This window comes from Berghia stephanieae, chromosome 15 (genome assembly GCF_034508935.2).
Source record: "Berghia stephanieae isolate SIO BIC M18660-M18661 chromosome 15, UCSD_Bste_1.3, whole genome shotgun sequence".
In the NCBI taxonomy this organism is placed as follows: Eukaryota; Metazoa; Mollusca; class Gastropoda; order Nudibranchia; family Aeolidiidae; genus Berghia; species Berghia stephanieae.
The window spans coordinates 18601501-18624535 of NC_088374.1; the positions used below are offsets into that span (position 1 = coordinate 18601501).

General features: G+C 36.9%; 1 protein-coding gene across 11 annotated transcripts in view; it reads right to left on the reverse strand.

The window, feature by feature from the left end:
- Window positions 1–15079: 15079 nt before the first annotated feature.
- The window catches only part of LOC144960645 (uncharacterized), a 32246-nt gene continuing 24290 nt past the window's right edge, over window positions 15080–23035 (reverse strand). For 7 of the 11 annotated variants that reach the window (XM_078893887.1, XM_078893882.1, XM_078893884.1 and 4 more), the window contains 6 exons: window positions 22644–22706; window positions 21090–21155; window positions 20136–20288; window positions 18575–18876; window positions 17125–17284; window positions 15080–16636 (listed from right to left, as the gene is read on the reverse strand). In XM_078893887.1, the coding sequence (XP_078750013.1) occupies window positions 16227–16636; window positions 17125–17284; window positions 18575–18876; window positions 20136–20288; window positions 21090–21155; window positions 22644–22706 (1154 nt within the window). In that variant the 3' untranslated portion in view covers window positions 15080–16226. The remainder of the gene's footprint in view (window positions 16637–17124; window positions 17285–18574; window positions 18877–20135; window positions 20289–21089; window positions 21156–22643; window positions 22707–23035) is intronic. The other 4 variants (XM_078893892.1, XM_078893889.1, XM_078893891.1 and 1 more) reach the window with 1 other exon arrangement.

The window sequence follows — 23035 nt, forward strand, 5'->3', positions numbered from 1 at the left end:
ACAGTTAATAGGAGATGATCACTAGATCTTAAAATTATGGAAGGTGATTAAAGTGATATGAGTGGTATAGAAAAAAATACACACCCAAAACTGAGCTATTCTATAGCGCAATATCCACTAAACGTGTTCAGAGGACCTCCGACCAACATCAACACGTAACATGTAGATCGAGACATGACGCCTGTCAGGCGATATTTTACAATTTTTTATTCCGACAGAGATAACGCTGTTAACGGTCAGTTACTCATTTTACACCTGAGTACGATGAGAGAATGTGAGTAAAGAGCCTTTTCCAAGGACTCAACTATGCGCCGAGCAAGGCTCGAACCCAGGACCTTCCGATCCGAAAGCTAGTGTCATACCATTAGACCACAAAACATAGCCGCACTAGTACTAGTATGCTTTTAGGTTGTTCGAGATGATGCGAGCGAGCAAGTCTGCTGTGAACCGAATCTTAATACGCTTCAACGGTCATGTCGTCACTTCCCTCGTAATGACGCATGGTAACTTAGTAACACTGGCTCTAAACTATTGGAACAATGGCGGACGCAGTATGAAATATTTCTCCGGCGAGCATAAAAGCGTATCCAGAGGGAAAAAACACATAAATTAGATCTTGTTTTGACTTTTACACATTCTGATCACAAGGCATATGAAAAGTTCTAGCCAGAATCAAGAATAAAATGTAATGATTTTCTTTGTTTAGAACCAAGATGCCCGCCGTTGCCGGGCGGCGTGACATCAGACTACTGAATCCAATTGTGACCCACCGTATCAAAGCGGTATTATGTCGGGATCCACTCGGTAAGGGAAGTTGAATTCATAGCCACAAATATCCAACTTGGGTTTAATTTCTGTACGTTATGGTGGAGTATAAAGACTATTTCTTGCATTGCAAAAACTTCTAAGCTCCAATTTCTCATCATTCTATCTCTAAATTCACTTTTTGGGGTCTGAATCATCCCGACATAATACCGTTTTGAGACGGAGGGTCGCAATTGACTGTCCATTGTCCTATTCTTCGACGCATCCACTCATCCGATCAGAGTAACACAACTTGAATTTGAAAGCGGCCGACAGTTAGTTACAGTCTGTTGTTGCTGGTATCTGGAGATCGCCGGGCATCGATCGACGATGCTATCCAGCGAGAGGTGGGCGGTGCGCGTGTAGGATAAAATCTTGTCTTTTTTTTTTTTGAACTTTTTTTTTTACATAGCGCAATATCCACTAAACGCGCTCAAAGCGCTTTACAAAGGTCCCTGGTCAACAGCAACACGTAACATGTAGGACGGGACATAACACCTGTTTGTTAGGCGATATTACAATTTTTCGGACAAAGACAACGCGGTTAACGGTCAGGTATTCATTTTACGCCTGAGTACGGTGAGAGAAATGTGAGTAAAGAGCCTTTTCCAAGGACTGAACTATGCGCCGAGCGCGAGGCTCGAACCCAGGACCTTCCGATCCGAAAGCGAGTGTCATACCACTAGACCACATAGCCGTCTTCTTTCTTTCGTGTGACGAACGTGAACATAATAATATAACAAGAAATGAAGTGAGTAGGAAAGTGCCAGACGACAACAGAGAATAAAAACTTCGCGGCGGCGATTATGGCTCGAACTCGCCACCTTACTGGTACGGCAACTCCGTCTGGCCGGAGAGATCGTGACTCTACTGTATCAGCTATCCACGACCTCAACAAAAAAGCCGCTTCAAACCTTAGTCTAACTAGAGCCTCTCTCCCCGACTTCTTGAGGTCACGGGTTCAACACACGCAAACGCCGCGAAGTTAGTTGGCTAGCATAATTTAAGCTTAATAGCCAATATTCTCAACACAAACATGTAACAGAAACGATTGAGACATTGAGTATGCTCCGGTATTTGGGGTGAATATTTAATTCAGAAAAGTGAGTGGAGCAGGCACTTATGTTGCTAATAACAAGAAATGAAGTGAGTAGGAAAGTGCTAGAAGACAACAGTGAATAAAAAGTTTGCGGCGGCGATAGGGGCTCGAACCCGTGACTTTACTGGTACGATAATATAATTATCATATAAAAATAATAAATATGTTACAGTGAATGACATAATCAGTCGGGTGGTGAAAAGCTTCGAACTGAGATATTGCCAAGTAATGGAAATCTCCAAAAAAAAAAAAAAAATGACGTAAAGTATTGTCCATTACAGCACTGTTAAACTAGACCTCTAGGTTGGGTCGTCAGACCTGCATATATGGTCAATTTTTTTTCAAAAATGAGTTCTTGTCATAAATGATTAAATCAACCCTTTTTGTACATCTTCGGGAAATATCAAAGCATAATTTCACTGCTAAATATTTTTTTTACAGCTAGTCAAGTTGAAAAAGTATGAAATTTGAGAAAACTTGCTGGATACTTTTCCCATACATCTGACCATAACGTCATGAAAAATCACCCGATTTACTTCAAATAAAGGTTAAAATGCCGGGGGAGCATATTCTTTCAGAAAATGAAAAAAAAACGCAGATCCAAAATTTTCACCTTCCGACTGATTAGGTCATGCACTGACACATATAATAAATATATAATAATATATTTTAATAATATAATAATCTTGTTTTAGCAATGACTATCCCGCACAAATCTTTGGGCCTCTTTTTCGCTTACGAAGTGCCCGAATTCGCGTCAAAATATGTGACGAAGCCGTTTCGTATATGCTATTTTAAAAAATTAATTACGACGCTGTTTATTGCTGAATATGACTGAAAGTTGGCACACAGTTAGAAAAGAGGTCATTTTAGATTATGTCAAGCGACAAAACTCGTGCGATTACCAGAAGACCGTTAAAAATAGATTTTTACTCTTTGGATTTGGAGTAAAATATTTCTAAAACTACCGGGCGTGGAGGTGTTGTCGCTGACAAGGTAATACATGAACATTTCTTCTTTTTGGTTGTAAAATTTCATATGAATATGACGAGTACTTTTCCCGTATTTTACAAAACACCATCCTAATTTGCTCTTCAAGTTTCACACTTATTACGCAAGATACAACCAAAGGTCGAAAAAAAAAATGCCGAAAAAGCGTCCCATATTTTCGCGTTATTTTCCTCTTTGCGGGTCATCCAAATAAATGACACATTTGAAACTGCATAACTTGTTTATTTACGAATGGATTTTCAAAATTCAAAAACATTTTTACTCAGTGGAGATAGGGCTTTGATTTTAGACAAAAATTTTCCTCAAAAAGAGAAAAAAACATTTTTCATAGTCATTGCTACTTGTTTACCTTCACGTCATGAAATTTCCGTTGGTCGATAGGGCCTAATACAAATTATATCTACATATTATGACGTGTCGATATGGCCTACTATGTGCGGTCTTGTGATACGATACTCGCTTTCGGATCGGAAGGTCCTGGGTTGGAGTTGGAGCCTCGCTCGCTCTGCGCATAGTTGGGTAATCGGGGTGTAGAAATGAGTACCTGGCCGTCAACAGCGGTGACTCCGTCGAAAAAAAAAAAAGAAAAAGTGTAATATCGCCTAACAGGTGTCACGTCTCGTTCTACGTGTTATATCGTGTTGCTGTTGGCTTGGGACAATTTGTAAAGCGCTTTGAGCACGTTTGGTGGATATTGCGCTATATAAAACCTCAAACTCAAGGTTACTACAAACCGTAACTAAGATATGTCGAGAGGGTCTACTACAAACATAACTACTATCATATCCAAAGGATACTTACTTAATCCTCTTCGGGCCTTGAGGCACATAGGGCATCCACCAGACATCTCCATTTTTTGCGATGGCTGTATTCCAGGACAGGCCTGCTTCCTTTATTAATTCTTTCTCCATGGTCCTTCGCCAGGTTTCTTTGGGTCTTCCCCGCTTTCTCTTCCAAGGCTTACAAGGCTGTCTTGGGATAGTAAGCAATAATTGCTACTGCATATTTCACGCTATAGAAACCGGGATCAGCTCCGACTCTATATGGCTGATAGATCTGAATGACTTCTATAATAATAATAGTATGAAGTCGCGATCAAAGAAAGAATACATTCCCATTCAATTCCCTCCATAGGATCTATTACACACTATAATCAACTATGACCGACGTGTACATATATGCAGGTCTGACAACCCGAACCTAATAAGGGGCCTAGTTCAACAGTGTTGTAATGGACGTCATTTTTTTGTGTTGAGATTTCCATTACAATAATGAGCCCATAATGAACTGGGTTAACAGACCTGCAAATAATTGCACGTCAACTATGACGCTTTCAAGCAATTTTAATTATTATATACCTAATATGTTATATATTCATGTCTGAATAAATATATTTATCAAGTGAGCATGTCGTGATATGTATGTCTTTCTTCATGTCTGAATAAATATATTTATTAGGTGTTCTTATGATGATTGTTTTATCTTATTGTCTGAAAAAATATATTTATTAGGTGAGCTTTTCATGATATGTATGTCTTTCTTCATGTCTGAATAAATATATTTATTAGGCGAGCGTGTCATGATATGTATATATATCTTCATGTCTGAATAAATATATTTATTAGGTGAGCTTATCATATGTGCTATTTTCATGTCTGAATAAATATATGTATTAGGTGAGCTTATCATGATTGTTTTATCTTCATGTCTGAATAAATATATTTATTAGGTGAGCATGCCATGCTGTATTGAGCGGGGGGGGGGGGGGGGGGGGGGGGGGGGGGAAGAGGAAGGAGTTATAACGAATGTTTTAGTTAATTCTTGTTGCCAAAGCCATTCATATATTATTATATATATATATATATATATATATATATATATATATATATATATATATATATATATATATATATATGTGTGTGTGTGTGTGTGTGTGTGTGTGTGTGTGTGTCTTGTTTACTTTTGCTTTTAATTAATTAATTAAAGGGGAGTTGGTTCAAATAGGAAACAGATACCGATTCCAAGAGCACACTATCAAAGTACTTAGTACTGAAATCACCTAAATGTCTCCTCCTGACGTTAAGCACAGGTCCCCACTAAGAGGAATACACTCAAATGTTTACAAATCATATATGTGTAAAACTAAAAATAACAGTGCGTAGCAGAGATGATTTACAAGACATAAAATATCATCTCCCAAAACTCTTAACTATACATTCAACTGTTTCCCTCCCAGTCAAGGACTCCAGTCAGGGCTGGGACAAAACATAGTAATCTCATTCCAAGACAAAGACAGAAAGCAAGTTGGAAAACGGATAAGGGGGATAGAAGACGCAGTAACTATCCCTGCCCACTATGGGAGGGGACAAAACAGTTGTTTTTGTTTGTTGTGTTTGCTTTTAAGGGTTTTTCGGCGCTTGCAACACATTTAGGTTATATCAGCACCAGTAAAAAGGAAGAAAATGGAATAGTAAAAAGTTCTAGAATTAAAATTAAAGCACCCAAGAAAAAGTAAGACATAGGGGAACTGGGAACAAATTGGGATAAGATGTAGATCCCAAGAGCATACCACCAATGTACTAAGTTTGAGATCACCCATAAGTCTCATCCGGACACAAGCACAAAATCCAACAGAAAGGAATACACTCAAATGCTTACATCCTTTCTTAAAAAATATAGCATTGTGTAGAACATTGTGCTTATTTGAGTAAATAAAAAAATTGATACGGTGCACAACTCTACTGAAAGATTTGAAAATTAGAAATGTATTTTTTACAGATAGATAAACAGATAACTTGATTTCCTTTTATAATTTAAAGTCAGTTTGAAAGTTCGTTGAATCAAACAGATATCATAAAATATGTACCGACGACGACACTTGACTCCCAAAATCAACTAATTTTGACACTGTAAAAAGTTGTCAATTTGCGTCATCTATTTATGACATCAAGTATTATTATTACTTCCGTTGTGTTGTTTATTTAGCGGTGATCAGTGTCATTATGTATGTTCTAATTGCGTGTATGTTTGTGTGTGTGTGTGCGTGTGTGTGTTTGTGTTTGAATGTGTGTGTTGTGTGTGGTGTATACATTTTGTGTGTGGGTGTTGGCATTTTTCAGCAAATCGTGGCATTCATAGTGATATTATTCACTTGATCACATGAAGGTATTTCAATTTCAGTCGCCATTTTGATTCTTTTTTTTTACTATTAGGGTTAGCTCGAGATCGAGGATATTTCTTTTTCTATTAAGGTCAGTCATAAGTCTTAGTAAAGGTGCTAGGATGTTTGTTTTTCCATAAGTTAAGTAAAGGGGAGACATTCCGAAAGCTCCTACATCCCCAGTATTCTTTAAATTTGTATTTTCACCGTTGATATTTTGTCTGGCATTTATTTATTCAATTTGTCATTATATCTAGAAGTATTTTAAAAACTCTAGAACAAACCTTGATAGATTTGTGAAAGTTTAAAATCTCTTAATTTGACCATTGTTTTGATTTTCAGCCGCCATTTTGATTTGTTAAATATTGAAAGGTAGTGCAAAGCAGTCCGAGAGTTCTGTTTTTTTTCTATTAGGGTTAGCTCGAGAGGTTAGTCATCAGTCTTATTAAAGGTGCTAGGAAGTTTGTTTTTCCATAAGTTAAGTAAAGGGGAGACATTCCGAAAGCTCCTACATCCCCAGTATTCTTTAAATTTGTATTTTCACCGTTGATCTTTTGTCAGGCGTTTATCTTGTCATGATTTTTTCTACTAGGGTTAGCTCGAGATCGGATGATTTTCTTTTCCTATTAGGGTTAGTCATAAGTATTATTAAAGTGCTAGGGTGTTTGTTTTTCCTATTGGGGTTAATTAAAGGTACTAGGTTTAATTTTTTCTTGGGGTTAGTTGAGGGAATATATTATTAAATATATTATTGGGCCACACAGAAAAATCAATCGAAGATATACCAAATTACACAGACAACGTTGTTTACCAATCTGCCCTCATTAAATGATGGTGAGTACAGTATCGAATGAAAATAGTTCTTTCCCCGCGAAATTGCGGGCTTTTTACTAGTTATACACAAAAAAATAACAAACATAATAATACATAACAGAGAGATGATTTACATGGAAAAAAATATCATCTCCCAAAACAATAACTATGCATTTGACTGTTTCCCTCCCAGCCAAGATTCCAACCAGGGCCAGGACAAAACCAAGTAACCTCATTCCAAGACAAAGACAGAAAGCATGTTGGAAAACAGACATAAGGGGATAGAAGACACAGTATGGACCTCCCTGCCCACTATGGGAGACAAAACTTAGTAATCTCATTCCAAGACAAAGACAGAAAGCAATTGAAAAAAAAAAAAGATACTACGGGATAGAAGGCACAGCAAGTAGTACCTCCCGGCCAACTATGGGAGGTCAGAAACCCCACGGCCAACTATGGGAGGTCAGAAACCCCACGGCCAACTATGGGAGGTCAGAAACCCCACGGCCAACTATGGGAAGTCAGAAACCCCACGGCCAACTATGGGAGGTCAGAAACTCCACGGCCAACTATGGGAGGTCAGAAACCCCACGGCCAACTATGGGAGGTCAGAAACCCCACGGCCAACTATGGGAGGTCAGAAACCCCACGGCCAACTATGGGAGGTCAGAAACCCCACGGCCAACTATGTGAGGTCAGAAACCCCACCCAGAGACCCAGACCCAATCCACACACGTACACAATACATTATCGAGGTGATGGTTCTAATACAGGAAGACAAACGCAATATCTAACCGTAACATCATTTATTAAAAATGGCTGTTTATTCAATAACCTCATCATCATTGTCAATATCATTGGGAGTTCCAATTACAACATTATATTCTCATTGTCATCGCCTGCGACTGTTATTCAGACCTGCCTACTTGAACATTTAAAAATTCGTGGTTTTTAACTCACTCAACCCTAGCACCGACTGTATCCGTAGTTAACCCGGGTTACTTTTATCCCATGCCTATTTATTACAATTTTATGAGACAAAATTACAGATGTATTATCAAAGCTAATGTTTTTAATTTTTACACGTTAATTGTAGTTGAATAAGACTATCTATGCACATGCTTATTTTGAATACATTTTTTTTCCCAGTTTCGAAAACTAGCAAAAATCTCTAGGATTGAGTGAGTTACGAGATCAAAATAGATAGTAGTCGCTATCGTAAACTTGATACAACAACAATCCACCTTCACAATGATTAAAAAACACTTGAAATCCCTAAAATTCTGTAGTCTGGCATCAACTTTCATTTTCAATAAGTTTTAATGACTTAGAGTTAGAGATACTGAAAAAGTTCTGAAATTGGAGACAAAAAATCCGTAATTCCAGAGCTGCCAACCCCATCTGATGAGAATGTGTACAATGGGACCTCAAAATGGGGGAGATTTCATAAAAATGGGTACAATCCTGAAATCGACGGAAAATAACCATTGTGAAACTAAGAAGAAGATATAATTACATAAAGTCACACCACACAAGCTCAATTGCAGCAACAATGATGTTCCCAAGACTATAATCCAAGCCTTTCAGAATTCTACCTCCCACCATGAAGATCATAATTGGTCAAAAATTATAGGAATATCCACTTGGTCACCAAGGTTTCTCAAGGCTAGTAATAATATAAATTACAACTAAAGAAAACTGAAGTGACTCTGCACACTGAAAATGGGTACAATCTTGGGGGAAATGTGTACAAGCGTACAATCACTGAAAATGCGTACAATTCCGCATTTTTTGCAGTAGGTTGGCAGCTCTGTAATTCCACGGATTTTTCATAGCAGTAGGCAGGTCTGCTGTTATCGTCAAATTACATTTCCAATAATCAATAATAATAAAATAAAGATAGAACCAAAAAAAAAAACAATCAAGCATACAAAAATCCACAATGGGACCACAATTCAATCATCCATCTATCCAGCTGTGATAAAACAAACATTAGCGAAACCTTTTAAGTTAATCCTTAAAAGCCGGAGATAAGTTTTAACTCTAACATGACTTCAGATCTTGGGGAGGAGAAAGAGGGGGTAGAGAGAGAGAGAGAGAGAGAGAGAGAGAGAGAGAGAGAGAGAGAGAGAGAGAGAGAGAGAGAGAGAGAGAGGAGGAGGAGGAAAGTGGACATGGCTCTATTGGTAGTTAGTTTGTTTTTACAGGTTTTACGGTGCTTGCAACACATTAACTCTCTCCTTCACCTTGCCTTACCAATCATTTTCAGTATTTTCCTAAGAATGGCACTCTTACCCAGCAGAGAAATGGATTTTTAAAAACTCAAACAATCTCTCTACAAAACAAGATTTTCAAGTAGGCAGGCAGGTCTGTTAAAAGTAATGAGATGCCAAACACGACATATAGACAGAATGAAGTTGACGTCACTCGGGTCTTTGTTATTGCGTTTTGCTATTATCAGCGTGTATGAGTAATTCTCACTAAACTGTATTAATTAATCAGACGATAAACGTTCAAGGTTACACATAGTTTTGTGTGTTGGTCCGTTATACTTCCGGATGGGAATGTTGTGAGCTTTTTAGCCAAGCACACACTATCTATAGATAGAACGAAGTTGACGTCACTCGGGTCTTTGTTATTGCGTTTTGCTATTATCAGCGTGTATGAGTAATTCTCACTAAACTGTATTAATTAACCAGACTATAAACGTTCAAGGTTACACATAGTTTTGTGTGTTAGTCCGTAATATTTCTTAGCCAAGCGCATACTATCTGTAGGAAGAAGGGGGGATTTACAAGATCTATAAGATGTCGATCTATACAAATAAAACCCTGCATGGTAGGGGTCAAAGTGGCAAAACTTAACTGTATGGTCAAAAAATATTTTTATTAACAATAATAATTAATAATAATAATAATAATAATAATAATAATAATAATAATAATAATAATAATAATAATAATAATTAATAATAATAATAATAATTATAGTAATAATAATAATATTAAAAATAATAATAATAATAATAATAATAATAATAATAATAATAATAATAATAATAATAATAATGATGATGATGATGATAATAATATGAAATGTGACAATTACAATTGCATATATGATTTGGAGTTGTTATGATTGACGATGGCACAAAACATACCAGTCAACCTGTCATTACAGTAAAACAGAAACTGCTTAAAATTTCAAACATGTTTTCATCTTTAGGAGTTTTTTTATAGTGCCTGCAACAATCTAACTAACGTCAGTTCAGAGACAGTAAAGTGTTTGTTTTTAGGGATTTTTTAAAGGAAAAGTAACTGGCAGGCAGAAAGGCACGAGGCAAACCGAGGAAGTCCTGGATAGGAAATGAGGAGGCAACAACTGGCCAAAAAGATAATCGAGTGCTTGGTAATGGCCATTGAGCTGTCCCCGCAGTTTTTCGCGGCCGCAAATTGCACCCGCAAAAAAAGTCGCAAATTTTTATTTGGCCGCAAAATGCCGCAATTTTCGCCGTTTTAAGGCTAAATTGACGATTTTTTGTTTAAAAAAAAAAAAGCTATAAAAAATTGTGAAAAGACGGCGACTTGCAATGCTAGCATCCAATATTGGCACTTAATAACGGACAAACGTCTTTTTTAAAACTTACTATAGCTATTATTATTATTATTATTATATTATTTCAAACCATTCAAAATGTAAATAAATTCATGTTGACATGTTGTGATATCAATATTCTACAAAATGCCCTATTTGTGTAAATTGTTTACCGTACATGTTGTTTTAATTGTTTGATTTTTGTAAAACTAGCGGCAAATTTTTGGCAAATTTTACCATTTTTTATGGCAAATTTTGGCGTTTGAAATGGCAAAAAGCCGCATGGACAGATTGAGCGTGAAGAATGGCGTTCCATAACATTGTCATTCAATTCAACCTCCGTAGGGAGAAGGAACTCTGATAAGGTAAGGTAGTTTTCAGAGCTTAGCACACTGTTAGGGTTATTACAGCATGTTTGTGAATGTTGAACCTGTGACCTCATGAAGTCCAGGAGAAGTGGCTCTCGATGGACTAGAATTTGAAGCGAACTTTTTTGGGGTTGTGTTTAGCTCATACGGTAGTGGTGTCACAATCTCCCCAGCCAGACAGAGTTGTCGTATCAGTAAGGTCCAGGGTTCGAGCACCCCATCGCTGTCGCAAAATCTTTATTCTCAATTATCTTATGGCACTTTCCTACTCACTTCATTTCTAGATATTTCTAGTTGAAAGCATTGAAGAAAAAGGAAGACATAGCAGGCGGGTTAAAATAGGAACCAGAAGATACCCCGAGCAATCCGTTTATTTTTTTTTTTTTTGTTCTTAAGGGTTTTACGGCACTTTCAACACATTAAGGTCATATCAGCGCCAGTAAAAAGGAAGAAAAGGGATAGTAAAAAGTTATAGAATTACAATTAAAGTGGCCAAGAAAAGAGAATAAGACAAAAGGGGAATTGGTTCAAATAAGAAACAGGAGTAGATTCCAAGAGCACACCATCAAAGTACTTAGTTTGAGGTTACTTAAAGTCTCATTCAGACACAAGCACAGGTCCCCGCTAAGAGGAAGACACTCATATGTTTCACAAATCGTATATAATATAAACAAAACATAATACAATGCATAACAGAGAGATGATTTACAAGGAAAAAAATATCATCTCCCAAAACTAACTATACATTTGGCTGTTTCCCTCTCAGCTAGAGTATCCGGCCAGGGCCAGGACAAAACCAAGTAATCTCATTCCAAGACAAAGACAAGAGATTGAGTTGGAAGACAGATATAAGGGGATAGAAGACACTATGAGAGGCCAGGAACCCCACCCAGAATCCTATTAAGTGGAATATACTCAAAACATTTACAAACCATTATAAATTTAAAACAAAAAATGTAAAAGTACATAACAGAACAGAGAGATGATTTTACAAGTAAAAAAAACAATTTCATCGCCCAAAACTAACACTATACATTTGCCTGTTTCCCTCTGAGCAAAGGCCAAGACAAAACCAAGTAATCCCATTCCAAAACAAAGACAGAACTTACTTACTTAGGCCGCCCAACATGAGCCACAAGTCTTCGCCATTCTGTTCTGTCCTAGACAGAAAGCAACTCAGAAAACATATAGGTTAATAGAAGACACAGCATGGGACCTCCTGCCAACCAGAGGAGGTCAAAGACCCCACCAATAGTTAGAGAAATAAAGATCTACTGACCCCTTTTCAAACATGATAAAGGCAGAAACAGCATTGTGACACAGGTTTGTTTTTGTTTGTTTTTAAGGGTTTTATGGCGCTTGCAACACATTTAGGTTATATCAGCGCCATTAAAAAGGAAGAAAATGGGATAGTAAAAAGTTCTAGAATTAAAATTAAAGCGCCCAAGAGAAAGTAAGACAAAGGGGAACTGGGAACAAATAGGGATCAGATGTAGATTCCAAGAGCATACCACCAATGTACTTAGTTTTCAATTTGCATTGTTGTCGGAAATAATTTAAGACGGCGCTTGCTTGCAACACATTTAGGTCATATCAGCACCAGTAAAAAGGAAGAAAATGGGATAGTAAAAGGTTCTAGAATTACAATTAAAGCACCCAAGAAAAGGCAACACCCAGAGTTAGAGAAATAAAGATCTACCCATTTTCAAATATAATAAATAAAAGCAGAAACAGCATTCAATTTGCATTGGAGTTGGAAATAATTTAAGATACTCTTACAATGTCCGATAACTGCCTGTACAGGGTGTATCTTCTTATCATCTCAAATTTTTTAAAAGTCAACATAAACCAAAACAGGGTTGCCGATTCTTAAGGAAAATTTTTTTACCTTAACTTTTACGCAAACACATCGGCGGACCCCAATATAAACACTGAACTCCAGAAAAGACATCATTATGTATTTATTTTATTCCATTCGCCAGGTCATTTGGAAATATACAGAAGTTTATTAAAAAATACTGAATTCCATAGTTATACAGAAAATCAGCAACCTTGCTAAGAAATCAGGGATGCCCTTTTGCTAAAATGTTTTTTTAAAGCCTGAAAATTATTTTTTTCGGAAAGACCAAAATATATATATGTCCTTTTTATGTTCTTAATTGTTTTGATACTTCGGTTGAATTGTATTTGAATTTTTAAAATTTTTTTTTTTTAAAGCGCTTTGAGGTTTCGACGAAAGGCGCTATCTAAATATGCTTATTATTATTATTATATGAAAATATTCTGTGCAAAGCAGCTGCTATTCACCAAATGGTTTCACCCTTAAATTATAAAACAGGACACATCCGACTAGCTTCCCCTTAACTCTCTCCTTACCAGCTATTTTCAGAATTTGACCCGAAACTTCACACTTACCCAACACAAAAATATTTTTTTTAAGCAGAATATTAACGAGTATATTCTATATTTTGTTCAGAAGCATGAGCTCCGCAACACAGTGTCGAATTTTTTTTTGCTATATCTAACAACAACAAAATGAAATCAGAACAAGAAAACTGTTGGTTACATCGTAACGAATGTGAAGATTTTCCTTTAGGTGGTAAGAAGAGGGTTAAATGTTGCCTTTCACAGAGCTGCCTGCTGGAAATGTCAAAAATTCGTAAGTTTCCTTGGGGGGGGAAAAAAAGAAAAGAAAAAGTCACTTTAAATAGCTTTAGAAATAAAAAAAAAAATATATATATATATAAACCCTAGACATGATTCAAAAAATGCTCCATCAAAGCCCTGAATATAGAGGATCTAAGGAACCAAACTTTCCTTTCCAACAAGATTTATTGAGTCAAAGAAGCGAATGTTGTTCTGTAGCTGGGGCCAAAAAATTTGTATCTACGAATAATTCGGAGAACTAGGCAGGTCTGCTTTGAAACAACCAATACTTTCATTTAAAAAAAAAAAATCAACTCACCATTACTGACCAAGGTCAACCGGAAAATTTTTAATTTAAAAAAAAGCTGGTTTTCCAGCTTTAGCCGGAAACAAGGGAGGGCATCCCTACAAGATTGTTTGTATACAGTTACCATTTAAAGCTTTTAACAGCCAGAAATCAGACTTGCCTACCGACCTCAACCATATCATAATTTTTTCCAAAATATCTATGGTAATTTTCTCATATCCTCCCATCTTCCCCCCTCTCCCCGACCCCCAAATAATCCTATGTTCCACACCCCGACCCCCAAATAATCCTATGTTTGTTCCACACCCGACCCCCAAATAATCCTATGTTTTTTTCGTTTTTTTTTTACGATAACTACTATGTTACTAGTGTGCATCTTGTGTGAGTGTGTCTATGTCAATATTGTATTGTTATGAATGTGTAACCAAATGACAAATTGCCACTTTTTTGGGGACAATAAAGATAAATTATTATTATTATTATTATTATTATGTTTGTCCACACGTGCAACCATTCAAAATTTCAAATTTACCATCGATTGAATGATTATATGACTTATCAAGCGAGTGGAATGTAGGAAAAATCCAGCAATTCCTATGACAATCATCTGTCTGTCTGTCTTCTCTGATTCTCATCTAGATGTAGACTACATAATATTATAATAAAATAAAATTCCCTTTATTCATCCCCAGGAGGAAATTTGTCTTTAGGGTCTATTCCAAGGGAAGACTGGAATAACCCTGGCGTCAGCTGCAGAGCAGCGCCGCAAAGTGAGCTAGGGCGAGGTGACTTGCTCAAGGCCACACAACACAGCGGCGGATGATTGAACTCGGTACCTTTCGGGCAAGAAGCAAAGACCGTACCACTGATCCACGCTGCCCCCTAATGACTATTATTAATTTTTTTCATGTTTTTGTTGGTCAAACATTCGAATTTTGGCAAAAATTCAGATTTTTGAGATGCTCAAATAATATTGGAAACTTTGACAATCTAGATGTTTTCAAATTTTTTACACGTTTAGGTTTAGTGAAATGGTCAACTATTCCAATTTCATCATCCCCCCGCCGCCCCCCACCCCCTTTTTTTTTGGTTACAAAAGCATATTTTTAGTCAACATTCCCACACTATCATATTTTGGACTTCAAAAAATTATTAAAATTATGAGAAATCATGTTGGTTGGCAAGCCTGAGAAATTTTCACCTCCACACAGTAAAAAACAAAACAAATACACCTGAACTTCCTTTCCATCCCATTCAAACACGGACAACTGGAGTAAGACAAGAAGAAAGCAATGTATTTTACAATATTGTGATGGATATGGTACAAGAACAAGTCTATCTATTCATTCATTTATCTCTCTATCCATCCACTCCTCCTTTCATCCTTCCTTCCACCCAATCACAGACCAGCCTAATTGAAAAATTAAAAACTCGTAATTTTTAGAAGATATAAAATTGTAGTCGGCTTTGATCAACTTTTAAAATCAACAATTCCCCCTCACTAGGATTAAATAAACACTTTTTTAAATCCTTAAAATACTCTTCAACAGTCGTAACGTCATTTCCTTCCCAATGACGCTTGGTAACTTAGTAACACTGGCTCTAAACTATCGGAACAATGGCGGACGCCCGTATGAAATATTTCTCCGGCGAGCATAAAAGCGTATCCAGAGGAAAAAAACCATAAATTTGATCATGTTTTGCTACACATTCCGATCACAAGGCATATGAAAAGTTCTCGCCAGCATGAAGAATAAAAAGTAATGATTTTCTTTGTTTAGAACCAAGATGGCCGGGCGGCGTGACATCAGACTACTGAATCCAATTTTGTAGTCTGGTATCGACTTTCATTTTCACTAAGTTAAAATGACTTAAAGATGCTTATAAAATTGGAACCAAATTTCTGAATTCTATGAATTTTTCGTTTTATAGTGTGCAGGTATGGACTCACCCACCCCATCCATTTCTAAAGCCAGACCAGACCACCTCTATGACAACAAAGAAATGTACTTTACAGTAATATGATGAGATAATACAAGAACAAGTCACTCTATTCCTTCATTTACCTATACATCTATACATCCACTCCAAACCTGATTAATAGTATGAAAATTCCGTACGAATTACGAAATTTCGACTCGAGTTTCAGAATATCATAAGTATCTCTCTTTATTTGTCCATGAAATTTATTAAATGAAAGTCGATGCCAGACTAAATCATTACATTTTAATGATTTTGAAGTGTTATTTATTTCATCCTCCTGTGAGTCAAATGCTAATCTTTAAAGGTAACTATAACCACTGCTATTTTTATCACCTAAAAATTGCCAATTTTTGAATTTCCAAGTAGGCAAGACTGATTCACTCCTCCTATCATCCTTCCTTCCCTCCACCCATCCATCCGTTTCAAAAACCCACACCAGCCCTATGACAACAAAGCAAAGTCTGGATTGCCAGTCCCGAAGATAGCCTCTCTTTTAATCCTGGCCTGTGCCGAATTCCTGATGAAATCTTTCACATTCCTCCAGCTTCTAAACGAGAGGATCTCTTCCTTCTGCAGACACTCCTCGATCTCCTTCTTTCCCGGCAATTTCTGCCGGGCCACGTAATCCCCGAAATAATGAAAAACGGCCGCCTTCTCGGCCCCGGACCAATCTCGGCGGGAGATAATGCGTCTCTGTTTGCTCTCGGGGCTTTCCTTCTTCATCTTCTTCTTCTTTTTGGTGGTGGTGGGGGTGCTGTTGAGGCCTGCCGCTGAATGTAGATGTTGGTGCTGGTTTTGTTGCTGTTGTAACTGGATGTGCTGTTGCTGTTGGATATGCTGTTGCTGGGCAGCTGTTGATTGGAAAGGAGGAAACTAATGAAAATATCGTAGGATTTTGAAACTATGCATTGTCAATGTATATAATAATAATAATAATAATAATAATATAATAATAATAATAATAATAATAATAATAATAATAATAATAATAATAATAATAACAATAACAATAATAATAACAACAATAATAATAATAATAATAATAATAATAATAATAATAATAATAATAATAATAATAATAATAATAATAGTAATAACAATAATAAGGAAGAAGAAGAAGAAGAAGAAGAAGAAGTAGAAGAAGAAGAAGAAGAAGAAGAAGAAGAAGAAGAAGAAGAAGAAGAAGAAGAAGAAGAAGAAGGAAGAAGAAGAAGAAGAAGAAGAAGAAGAAGAAGAAGAAGAAGAAGAAGAAGAAGAAGAAGAAGAAGAAGAAGAAGAAGAAGAAAAACGAGAAAAAGAAAAAGAAGAAAAGGGAAAATAAGAATTGACCAGAACTTACACATCAATCCGATCTTGGAGTCGATGGCTGCCAACTGTTGTCCCTGTGACGTGATAGGAATGGTCACCATCTCCCCCAATGTACTGGCCACCACCATGTTACCCGCCACGGTCACCGATGACGCTGATTGGGGTATAAGGCCTGCCTGGACCACCGGAACCTGGTTTCGGGAACACAATACAGTATCAGTGAGTCAGGAAGAGAACAAGCGAGTAAAATCTCATAAACACTTCTTGTTTCATATAAAAAAAAAAATTATTAAAAAAATAAAATGCGACCCTCCGTCTCAAAACGGTATTATGTCGGGATGATTCAGACCTCAAAAAGTGAATTTAGAGATAGAATGACGAGAAATCGGAGCTTAGAAGTTTTTGCAATGCAAGAAATAGTCTTTATACTCCACCATAACGTACAGAATAAACCCAAGTTGGATATTTGTGGCTATGAATTCAAATTTCCTTACCGAGTGGATCCCGACATAATATACCGCTTTGATTCGGTGGGTTACAAATTCCCTTAATCATCCCATAGAGGAAATTTGTCTCTAGGGTCTATTCCAAGGTAAGACTGGAATAACCCAGGCGTCAACCGCAGTGCAGCGTGGCAAATTGAGCTAAGGCAAGGTGAATTGTTCTTGGCCACACAGCGCAGGCGGCATGTGATTGAACTCGGTACCTTACGGGTACGAAGCAAATACCATACCGCTGAGCTACGCTGCCCCTAAGAGCATTTATGTAGAGCAATATCCACTAAACATGCTCAAAGTGCTTTACAAGGGGTCTCTGGCCAACAGCAACAGTTAACATGGAGGATGAGACACGTCACCAATCTGTATTTTTAGTTAAAGTATTTATGTTTTCACTGTTTTGTTGTTGTTGGATTGTCCACAAATAAAGAGGTTTGTCATAAATGTTCCTTTAACTTTATCAAAACTCATTATGAAACTTTCAAACAAAGTACTGAAGGTGGGAAGTAAAAACAAACAAAACAATACAAAAAGAAAGAAAAAGAAGAAAGAAGAAAAGAAAAAAAAGACAAACAAGTATTAGCTAAAGATCATCAATATTTTTTTTTTTTTAATTGAAATTTTGTTGGCCGAGGTCTTGTGGTATGACACTCGCCTCTGGATCGGAAGGTCCTGAGTTCAAGCCCCGCTCTGAGTAATGCTAAGTTGAAAACTTGGAGAAAGCTATTTACTCACATTCTCTCACCTTTCTGAGGTGTAAAAGGAGCACCCCTAAATGTTAACAGCATTGTCTTTGTCTAAAAAATTTTTCATGCAAAATCGTCTTGACATGTGTCATGTCTCGTCCTACATGTTAAATGTTGCTGTCGGCTACAGACCCCTTGTAAAGTGCTTTGAGCTCATATAGTGAATATAACAGCATCATTTAAATGCTCAATTGACATTAATGTGGTTTTTTTTTTGGTCTTTTTTTCTCTAACTAACCTGTGTGGGTAAGGGTTGCATAGACCGTCTCGGAATGCGGGGAGAGGTTTTGTTTCGAATGAAATCCTTGATGTTTTTCCATGAACGATCCGCGAGGATATCCTCCCTCTGGAGAGCTTCTTCAATGTCCTTTTTCCCTGGGAGACGGTCAGTGGAGAGGAACTCCCCGAGCTGCCTCATCACAGCTTCCCGTTCGTCGCTCGTCCACATCCTGCGCTGGTAGACGCAACGTTTGCGTATTTTATTCGGGTCTATCATTTTTTTCTTTCGCTTCTTCACGGGAGGAGGAGCTGTTCCAGTAACTGTAATTGTAGAAAAATATAAAAGTAAAAACCAATTACAGTGCCAACCCTATGTTTGTTTGTTTTTGTTTTTAAGGGTTTTACAGTGCTTGCAACACATTAAGGTCATATCAGTGCACCACATTAAGGTCATATCAGTGCCAGTATAAAGGAAGAAAATGGGGTAGTAAAATGTTCTAGAATTACAATTGGATTCAGTAGTCTGATGCCACGCCGCCCGGCAACGGCGTTCATCTTGGTTCTAAACAAAGAAAATCTGTTTTTTTTATTCTTCAGGCTGGCTAGAACTTTTCATATGTCTTGTGATCAGAACGTGTAAAAGTCAAAACATGATCACAGATTTATAATGTTTTTTCCTCACTCTGGATACACTTTTATGCTCGTCGGAGAAATATTTCATAAGGGCACCCACCAATGTTCCGATAGTTTAGAGCCAGTTACTAAGTTACCATGACTCATTACGAGGGAAGTGACGTTACGACTGTTGGAGCATATTACAGTGCTTCCAGTGTTTGTTTGTTTTTGTTTTTAAGGGTTTTACGGCGCTTGCAACACATCTAAGGTCATATCAGTGCCAGTAAAAAGGAACAAAACGGGGATAGTAAAATGTTCTAGAATTACAATTAAAGCACCCAAGCAAAGGGAAGACAAAGGGGAATTAGTTCAAATAGGGAACAGTGTGGGACTGCAGGCCGCTATGTTAGAACATTTTTTTTTTACTTTTCAGGGAACTGGAAACTATTGACCAATACTGGTGAGTCAAAATTCCGATTCCACTGGGAGGATTTACAGGTCCAGATGACTGAAACATTTTTTTGTAACTGTTTAACTTTAACCCTATACATAATGGCATAAAATCTGGCTCCAGGCTAAAGCTGAACTCTTTCATTTTGCTTCTTATTTTTCTAAAAATCAACTCTCTTGCAACTTATGCAGCTATGTGGCCTAGTGGTATGTATGACTCGCCATCCAGATCGGAAGATCCTGGGTTCGAGCCTCGCTCGGTGCATAGTTGAGTCCCTGGAGAAGGCTCTTTACTCACATTCTCTCAACGTACCCAGGTATAAAATGAGTACCTGGCTGTTAACAGCGTTGTCTCTGTTCGAACAAATTGTAAAATCGCCACCTACCCTCCTCAATGTTAAATGTTGCTGTTGGCCAGGGGCCATTTGTAAAGAAGAAGCGCTTTGAGCACTTTTAGTGGATATTGCGCTATAAAAAAGCTCTATTTTTTAAATTGTTTTTAGTAGATAACATACCATTGGCAGCATTGGAAGTCGTATTGTTAGTGGCTGGAGATTGGTGGTATTCCAAAGGGCTGCCATAGTTGGAGTTCACGGGGATGGTAGCGTTTTGCTGTTGCTGCTGTTGTTGTTGTTGTTGTTGCTGTAGGTCGGGAGATGGTCTGAATGCTAGAAGAAAAACAAAAAAAAAAACAAAAAAAAACACCAAAATAATTGAATAAATAAAAAAAGGAAAAGAAATGAGGGATAGAGGTTTTGATGTTAAAATGATTTAAGACTGGTTTAAAAAAAAAAGAAAAATAAAAGATTATAAATGTTACATGTTACAACAATTATTTACAGACTTTAAAAAAAATCTAATCATTCTTTTAAAAGCAAGCTTTACAGTCTGTCTAATTTCATAAAATATCACATCAATGATGTTAAACTTAATACCTCATACTTAAGTTTGAGGGTTATGCAATTGTAGCTTGACTTAACAATTTTTTAATAATCTCCCTAACACTAACATAGCAATTCAATGGGCTTATTAACAGCTCTGATGTTTAAAAAAACAAACTCTAAATAGCTGGAAAATCCCCATGTAAAGTACAGGGTGGGTTGCAAATTCAGGGGGCAAAAATTTACCAAACTTTTACGCAAGCACATAAACCGACCCCTTTCAGCAGTGGACTCAAGTAAAAAAATAAGCCATTATGTTCTTACTTTTTTCCTGTTCAGCAAGTGATTGGAAGATATACTGAGGGATTAAAACACTGAATTCTGTACGGAAAATTGGCAACCTTGAAAGTAGGTAACAGCCTTGTCCCTGTCCGAAAAAATTGTAATAATATCGCCTAAAAGGCATCATGTACCGTCCTACATGTTAAGTGTTGCTGTTGGCCAGGGACCCTTGTTAAGTGCTTTGAGCACATTAGTGGATATTATGCTATATAAATGCTCTATTTTTTTCATTTTTAAAAAAATTACCATTCTGATACTTGACTTCTGCAAAGTTGTTACTGTTGTTCCCTCTGCCACCGACATGGTCTAAATCTGGAAATGAAAAAAATGAATGATAAAAATGGTGATGAACGTCCCTGTATGCAGACACTTTGAACAAAAAAATAAATAAATAAATAAATAATTTTTTTTATTTTTTTAAAATAAAAATAAAAAAAAAAAGAGAGAGAGAGAGAGAGAGAGAGAGAGAGAGAGAGAGAGAGAGAGAGAGAGAGAGAGAGAGAGAGAGAGAGAGAGAGAAAGGACAGCGACCACAGCATGGCTGGATAGCTCAGTCGGTTCGGCAACCGCTTGCTGTCCACTCTCCTTGAGTTTGGCACTGACCATGTGACTATTCAATCTCTGTTTTCATCTCGTACTTCTCCATACCCTCATCATTATTGATACTAGAGCCCGCCCCATACTTACTTTTCTGAATTAATAAACTGGAAGCTTTTACTCCATTCGTCTATTTTTATTTCTTTCTCTGAGCTTTAAGCAGAAAAATTTGCATTATAATAGATACCTGGGTAAACTCTAGTTCCATTAACTTATAACATACAGTGCAACTTCTAGACAACGACACCCCTCTGGATAACGACATAGCACTCTGGTCCCGATTTTTTTTTTGGCTATATATTATTAGTAATAAGAAACCCAAAAATAGCATCATACATTTTTTTAATAAAAACCCTGTTTAGTGACTTTTTATTTAAATAACAATTTATTTTTTTCCCCCAAGGGATGTGTCGATTTTTTTTTGTTTATAAAAACCGGCGAGTTTTTTCAATAAAGGGTCAAAATGTTTGTAGTGCTTGGCCAAGTGAAGTTCTATTTGTCAACTTTTAATGTCAAAATTGACCTCATGATGACTACTGGCAGCAGCAGCTTCTAATTGTCTTAACTCTCTTGAGTTCACCCTCATTGAAAATCAAACAAATTTGTTCGATTTTCCATGCATATGAACTTGAGAGAGTTAAACTAGAATAAATCAAATTGAGCTTTCATATAGCGCAATATCCACTAAACATGCTCAAAGTGCTTTACATGGGGGGTCCCTGGCCAAAGCAACTCTTAAGATGGATGACCGTTGTAAGATAAAGAACTCAACAAGTCCAAGTGTGTATGAAAGGTAACAAGACAAAACAAGAAAAAAACCATCCCAAAAAATCAGTCGACCGCGACCAAATTTGTTCAGTTCTTTAATCTCTCTCTCACTCTTCATGCTCCCTTTTTCTACCATCTTAAAAAACCCCCGGGATAATCAAAATAATTTTCTCAATCCTAACCCGTGCGACGTCAGTCGTTAGCCAGGGTTGCACACTGTATAAAACCTACAACGAATCATAAAATAGATGTTGCTTTGATTTTGTATTTTTGTATGCATGCTTATTATGTATCATGTAGTGTCGTGATTTTTAATTTTGTTGTTTTTAAACATTTTTATGTTTATCTTTATTATGTAAAGCGCCGCAGAGCATGATTAACGTGGATGTTAAGGCGCTATATAAATTCATTATTGACTATTTACTATTCCCATACCTGTATGATATTTATTATAATGGACTTCTTGTTCTCTTGCCTTGTCTATATCTTCGGCAGATACTGGGGACAGACAAGAACAAACAATTAATCCATTAACTCACTCAACCCTGACACTGACTATATCCGTAGTTAACCTGGGTTACTTTTACCCCGTGCCTATTTATTACAGTTTAATGAGACAAATTATATGCGTAGTATCAAAGCTATTGTTTTTAGTGTAAGCATGATAATGGTAGTTGAATAAAACTTATCTATGTATATGCTCATTTTAAAGACATTTTTCCAATTTTGAAAAGTAGCAAAAATCTCTAGGATTGAGTGAGTTAAAAATGCGGCTATATGGTCTAGTGGTATGACACTCGCTTTCGGATCGGAAGGTCCTGGATTCG